We start from the raw sequence: 7,556 nt of genomic DNA on the forward strand, positions 1-7,556 counted from the left end.
TGGGTATGTGCTTAGAAATTGAAAGTCTTATCCGAAGATTTTGGTGGGGTCAGAATGGAGAGTGGAGGAAGATTCATTGGGTCAAATGGGATACTCTCTGCCAACCCAAGAATGAAGGTGGTATGGGCTTTAAGGATCTAGCAAATTTTAATGATGCATTATTGGCCAAACAAGCCTGGAGGCTGTTGCACAATAAAAATTCTTTGTTTTATAAAGTTTTCAAACCAAAGTTCTTTTTGGATTGCACTATAATGGAAGCCACAGATTCTATGTCCGGCTCGCATGCATGGAGGAGTATACTTCAAGGTAGGGATGTACTCTTGAGAGGGGCTAGATGGAGGGTTGGATGTGGAGAATCAATTAGCGTTTGGAATGATGCCTGGCTGCCATCTCTAGACTGCCCTAGAATTAAATCACATGTTGTACCCGGTTTTGAAGAAGCCAAGGTTTCGGAGCTTATCAACCCGGTTACAAGAAGATGCGATACAAACCTCCTACGTGGCTTATTTCACCATACTGAGGTTGACCTTATACTTCGTATACCTTTAAGTCCAATTCCTGTATAGGACAAGGTTATATGGCCTTTTAACTCCACAGGTGCTTACTCGGTGAAATCGGGCTCAAGGTTTCTCGCTATGGAAGCCACTCCCCCATCTTTGCAGGACAACCAGCATCAACATGAGGATATTTGGAAGAGAATTTGGAGTCTACCTGTCCCTAATAAAGTCTGAAACTTCCTTTGGTGTGCATGTTGCGATGCGATACCAATCAAAAGGAACTTACAGAAGCGGAAAATTCTTACGGATGATGTTTGCGAGCACTGTCTTTCAGCCCCTGAGACAACTTATCATGCTTTATGGGAGTGCCCAAAAATCTCTGAAGTTTGGGAAGCCATTCCGGGTTGCGAGTTTCGGCAAGTGTGTAGCTTCACTTCATTCCGGGAACTGATGGAGTTTAGTTTTTCGGAGGATAAAAACATGGAGCTGATGGTCATGGTGGTGTGGACACTGTGGTATCGTAGAAATCAGATCAAAACAAGGCATCTGGACTTCCCCACTTCTCAGGTGGTCCCACAAGCTTCACAAACCTTGTCGGACTTCAAACTACACAATATCTCACTCCCATCGCTGCAAGGTGTCGTTGGACATGTACGGGCTCAAGCTCAGTGGTCTCCACCTCCCATGGACTGTTTCAAAGTTAATTTTGATGGGGCAATATTTCTTGAGCTGGGCAAGGCAGGACTGGGTGTAGTAATCCGAAACTGGCAAGGGAATGTCATGGCTTCCCTCTCAGAACAAGCCCCACTTCCTATCTCTCCCGATATCGTCGAAGCCATGGCTGCTGCTAGGGAAATCTCATTTGCTCAGGAGCTTGGCATCAGACCTTTCATCCTTGAAGGAGATTCGGATGTGGTGATCAAAACCTTTATGGCTACAGAAGATTCTCTCTCTTCATTCGGTCACATTATCTCTTTGGCTAAATCCACCTTAACCACAAACGAATGAATTTCTTTTTCTCATACTTTTAGGAGTGGTAATAAGGTTACTCATAACCTAGCTAGACATGTCAGAGGTTTGTCTGTATGGATGGAGGATGCCCCTCCCCACCTTTATTCTGTTCTTTTCGCTGATTCTGGCTAATAATATTAGCTATCTTCTTTCTCCAAAAAAAAAAAAAATAATAATAATAATATAAAAAATTATATTTCTTCCTTTTAAAGTATCAGAGTAGAAAAAATATCAATATTTTTATGTCTTGGTTGCTAAAATAGCAACTGAAAATTTTTATACCTCCAATGCCGTTTTTCTGCATCTCCCTTGCCATCTCTAGCTAGCTAGTCTCTCTCTTTCTCTCTAGTTGAAAGCGTGTGTGCGTTTCTCAGCTAGTTTGGTTAACAAATATAGAAAATTTCAATGAGTGCAAACCGAAGAGGAGGTGATATTTGAAAAGGAAAAAAGTGAGGTAATGATGGAGACTAGTAAGAGGAACCAAATGGCAGAACCGTATTGACTAGAAGTCTAAGAAGGAAGAGTGTGAGTAACACGGACAAAAAGATAAAAGAGAGGGAGAGACCTGAGATTAAAAAAATGAAGGCGCGGTGGCAGTAATTGAGAGTTGTTGACTTGAGCTAATAGGCTTATTGGGAGTGGAATTATTGATAGAAATCTGGACCATTGAGAAAGTCGTGAAAGCATGTGGGAAAATTGGTTTTAGTGATTTTTTATTTTGTACCTGTCATATGTAAATATGTATAACGTTCACCTACAAGCTACAGTAAAGTGCCCCCCCCCCCCCCCCTCTATATAAATCAATTTTGTCAGATTTAAACTTTTTTTTTCCCCTTTTTGTTCGTCCTAATAATCAAATAAAGCTGGTACAAGTACAACAACCTTACAAAAAAATAAACAATTTTCATAAAAAAATTAAAAATTTTCCTATTTTCCCACCATTTTTCATCACTCTACTTTTTCATTCTCTCTAACCAACCCTTACCCTTCGTTTCTGCAATTGAATAGCATCCTTTAAATACTTCCTTTCCCTCCCTATCTTTTGCCAAGTAAGCTATGCCACCTCTTTTCACTTTTCGCTTGTGGTGCCCTGCTCCCTGGTTGAGAATTTGCCATGTGGAAGCACCTTGCTTGGGGCTTTTCTTTGAAGGATTTTCCATTGTTTGCTGATTAATTTCATTGTTGAAAGCTGTGTAGTACCTGTCATTCAAATTGTTTAATCTATTAATTTTTTATGGTCTCTAAAAGGTAGAAAATGCTAAAATTACAAATTTTTTATAAATTGCTAATATGATAAGTGGTTATTGGTAAGTAAAAAAGTGATGCAAATGTACAAACTAATAAGAATTTGCTACCTCAATAGTTTGTAAAAATGTTATAAAAAAATTTGTGCGATAACATTACTCTTAAAAGAATTTATGACATTGTTAAGGGAGGGAAAAGTTTAATTTTATTAAATAAAATTGTTAAAATTAGTACCTATTAATATTATTTTTTTTTAAAAGTAGGGGGGCCATTCCCCTCCTAGTCCTTATGTAGCTCCATCCTTGCATCCGTGTATAATTGAAAAAGGTGTAGATTATATATTAATATATATAATTATGTAAATTTATAAATTTTCTACAATAAGTATGTATATTTTCATTGACATTATTTATTTTGTATTATAAAGAAAAAGAGTGGATAATGATTATACGTGAAGAAAGAGAAAAAATTAAAAATAATAATAATAAAATAATATTTTAATAAAATTTAGTATAAAATATCAATATTTGGAAAATTGAGTATATAAAATATAAAATTAACGATTTGTGCAAAAAATTGAAGTTTTTTTGCACAAATCGTGAGCTTCTCTTTTTTAATAGGCCCACCACACAAAAAATGGAAGTTTTTGCACAAATCGCCGACCCATCTTTCTCCCTCCTGTCAGGGGGGTGGGCCTACCGAAAAGGAGAAACTCACAAAAAGACATTCAAATGTGAGACTGCCGAGTATATTTTCCATCTGCAACCCTTTTGTGAGACTGCAGAGTATATTTTCCATCAGCAACCCTTTTTGAAGTAATCGATGGCCAACGGAATATTTGCGGCTTTGGTATTACATCATTTGAATGTCTTTTTGTGAGTTTCTGCTTTTCGGTAGGCCCACCCCGACAGGAAAAAGGGGGTGTTGAGACTCATATTCTAGAGAGGAGTAATATATATATATATATATATATATATACATACCAGGTATAATTGCCCTTTTGTAAACCCTTCCACACACTTTTTGCACAGACATCTCACGATCTTCCCAGTTCCTACCCTTGACAATTCTAGGCAATCGTCTTTTTTGTCTCATTTTATGGCTGGGTAACACTATCTAGCTAAATTTATTTGTGTGTGTGTGAGTGTGTACAGAGTTCTTATTCTATAATATTGATGTACTTTCTTTTTGCAACAGGTTGCATTTAAGCATTAAAGACGTTATGGACATCGTGAAACTCCTGATCCTCATTCTTAAACTCATTGCTAAACTCCGCGAGTGTATAAGTTATTTCAGAAGCAGTGGCGGCCAAACTGTGGCTTTCAGCAACGTCACCGGCCGAGACGGCACTACCAACAACCAAATGGGTATCGAACTTCAGAATACTGATGAAAACTCTATTATAGCCTCTGTTGAAGCTTCTACATCTGCAGGAAGTGGCGTTCATGCCAAAAGTACTCTCTTTACTATATTACTTTAGAACTCCACGCTACTTTTTTTTTTTTTTCCTTTTCTTTTTTTAAGGGTTAGTTCAATAAGGTAGCATGGTGACTCTGAGGTATTTTGAGTTTTGAGTCTTTTGACACATGAGGGCCAAGTTTTCCTAATGTTAGAGTATCAGGCTTAATCCCACTCTTGGGGCCTATTATACTATCCAGGTAGTACTATGGGCCCAAAAATGGGCTTTGTTCCTGATCTTCACAGCCGGCCCTCTTATGCACTGTGTTTCTTTATGGCTTCATTTGGGGTGTGCATTTTTATGTTTTGTGTTGTGGTCTTTATGCTGATTAAAATTTAATCTCATTCATCCACATCCCCCAAAAAAGGAAAAAAGAAAAATGAATATTAAGATGTGAGGTTGGTGACTTCGGGCCCGTTTGGTTATAGAGTTCAAAAATTATTGTTTAAAAAGATGTGAAAATTGTAGTTTAAAAAGTGTTATTGAAATACATGTTTTTAGTATTTATAAAACAAAAAAATGTGTTTGGTATCATGGTTTAAATAACATGTTTTAGTGTTCAAAAACATAAAATATGTGTTTGGTATGTGTGTGTTAGATGATAAAAAAAAGTTGAACAAAGTACAAAATAAATATTTTTTAAATCAGTAAAGTACAAAATAAATATAAAATATTTTTTAAATGCTGCCGGTTGTGTCTGTGGGCGTGAGAGCATTATTTCAAAAAGCTGACTGGTGGGCCTTAATATTGTTCAACTTAATTACAAAACTGCCACTCAGCAATAGTTTTTGTTGTTCAAAATCAACCTGAAGGTGATTTCAAAAACTATTGTTTTAAACATATGTTTTGAGCAATATTTTTCAAACAGCCCTGTTCCAAAATGGTTTACCAAACATATTTTTTTTGTTTTTGAACAATATTGTTCAGTGTTTAAACACTGAACAATATGTTTTGAAATCAATGACCAAACACCCTCTTCACCTCTTGTTTTATAATGTTTTTAGTTGTAAAACTCGGTGATCTTCTTGAGTGTGTGGCTTAATTCTTAATAAAAGTATTGTTTTTACTTTTTATTATATATTTGTTGCGTGTCAGTGGGTTCTAGTTGGCTCAACTAATAAAATCTCTGATTGTTATATAAGAGATTTGGGATTCGATTCCCGCCTAAACCAAAAACTTATTAATATTTTGATCTGATGATAAAGAGCTATCATTAGGAGCGGACATCATAAGTTGAAATTCTCGATTATGGGTTTTTCCTTTTAATTATTAATCTTGCAAAATATTTTTGTTTTTCTTTATGTAAACTGGAACCCAAAAGAATATTTTTAAGGGTGAAGATTTATGTAGGATTGTAAGGTAGTTGCTGCCTGCTGAACTTTGTCATCCTATTAAGGCTGAATTAAATTTGGGCTAGGATTGTGGACACTGGACTTAAGTAGTGTTTTAGTGCTAGTAGTACTATGGGCCCAAAAATGGGCTTTATTCCGGATCTTGTCAAATTGGACCTTTGTTGTGCTATGTGATTTCTAGTGACTTCATCTGGTTTGTTGTATTGTATGGTTTGTGTTTCGGTTGTCATGTTATTTTGAGTAAAATTTATTCTTATTCATCCCAAGGAGTTATGTAATTAGAGATATGCACGCTCTCTTCTTTTTAGTTTCATTTTCCTCCAAAGGTTTCAAAAAGTTTTTTATTTTTTATTTTATTTAAGCTTTAATCTTCCTCATCTTTTAGCTGCCGGACCTAGCAACTCCTCAACCTCATTAAAATTGATGTCCTCCAATTATCTCTCCGGAATTCAAAGAAAATTCTCCCTAGGTTCTAGTCTCTCCAAGTTTCAGGGTAAAAATTGATCTTTGATCTTTAAATAAAAATTTAATGGATTTATTATTATATGCTATTGTTGTAGATCACTTAAGGGATATCTTGAAATTGTGATAGAATTTGGGATTATAAGTAACAAACGCCCAATTTTAATTGGATAATTGGGCAATTGATTTGGGAGCTTAAATCATGAAATATTAAGGAATTAGGAGTTAGGAGTGAATTTTCTACATTGGACAACTTCAAATAAATTTTACGAAATTTTGAATAGTTGCTGTAACCTTGTTTCTGATAGATTTGGCATTTGGGTATACTGAGTTGATTTTAGCATGACTTGAGATTGGAATGGAATTTTGACTTGAAATTCGAAGCGAATTTAGGTAACATGTAGAACTTACAACCTAGAGAAAATCATAATTTTTGGAAATTTCTAATACTTTTAATTTTATAGCCAAAGTGGTAAGTAAATTAATTATGTTAGGCCAGATTGATTGGGTTCACTAGTGTTTGATTTTAGACTTAAAAACTTTCAAGTACGGAAAACATTGTTAAAAAGATTTTGGAGTAATTAATCCAAATTTGCAAGAACTTTATTTTGAGACCTATGATGTTTTTCATGACTAATATTTGATGGTTTAGGCAATAAATTTATGAAGGTCATGATGTAAATAGCTTAGGAATTTTTTTGGTTTCATTTAACTATCCTAAAGCATTAGTTTATTGATTGGTTAGCTGTAAATAACAAACTCTCCACACAAGATAGAATGGTTAGGTAGGGTATTTGGGTGATAGATTATGTGTATTTTTTTTTGTAGAAATTGTCTTGAAAGTAGAGATCATCTCTCTTCTTTAAATGTTCTTTCACTTGAAGAGTTTAGGATGAAATGATGAAATTGTGTCTAGTTTCAAATCCTCAGTTTGTGCGGGAGAACTTGATTACTAGGGGGCTAGAGAGTTAAAAGGGAAGGGGCTAAGAGTAATAGGCTGCAAACTTGCTTAGTGGTCAACAGTTTACCACATTTAGCCACAAAGGAATGCCATGGTTCATAAAGATAAAATTTGTACTAAAGTGCAGCTCAGGAGAAGCATCGATCATTAAGGATATCAAAACTAGGCTGGGGTTTCAAACCAAGTTTTTTCAAATACTCCTATCTATTGTAATTTGGGGATTGATTGAAATGATATTTTAATTTGATCCCAGAACCCCTATGCTGTTGTGTTTTGTCAAAGTTTTATTTTGATGTCCATCTGTATAGATGTGTTGTTTAGTTGTTAGTGCAATTTTTCTTTGCTACTGGCTTTGGCTTCTTTTGGTTTTGTAGTTAGATTTGTAATTTGGTTGATGTAGCAGGGAGATTCCCTATGCTGGTATCTTCTCTTCTTTGGTTTGGGGGTTTTCCCTATGTTCTTTGTTTTGTTTGAATAAATATAAGCTTTGTACGGTACCTAGATCCCAGGCCCACACAGGCCCTAGGCCCAGTCCTATGTCGGCCTTAGGCACAGGCCCATCAAAAAGG

General features: G+C 35.6%; 1 protein-coding gene across 1 annotated transcript; it reads left to right on the forward strand.

The window, feature by feature from the left end:
* Nucleotides 1-977: 977 nt before the first annotated feature.
* Nucleotides 978-1,505, forward strand: LOC115966848. The gene has a single exon (XM_031085994.1). The coding sequence runs from the start codon at nucleotides 978-980 to the stop codon at nucleotides 1,503-1,505; it is 528 nt and encodes a 175-aa protein (XP_030941854.1).
* Nucleotides 1,506-7,556: the final 6,051 nt, after the last annotated feature.

The sequence above is a fragment of the Quercus lobata genome, chromosome 11 (genome assembly GCF_001633185.2).
Source record: "Quercus lobata isolate SW786 chromosome 11, ValleyOak3.0 Primary Assembly, whole genome shotgun sequence".
Taxonomy (NCBI): domain Eukaryota; kingdom Viridiplantae; phylum Streptophyta; class Magnoliopsida; order Fagales; family Fagaceae; genus Quercus; species Quercus lobata.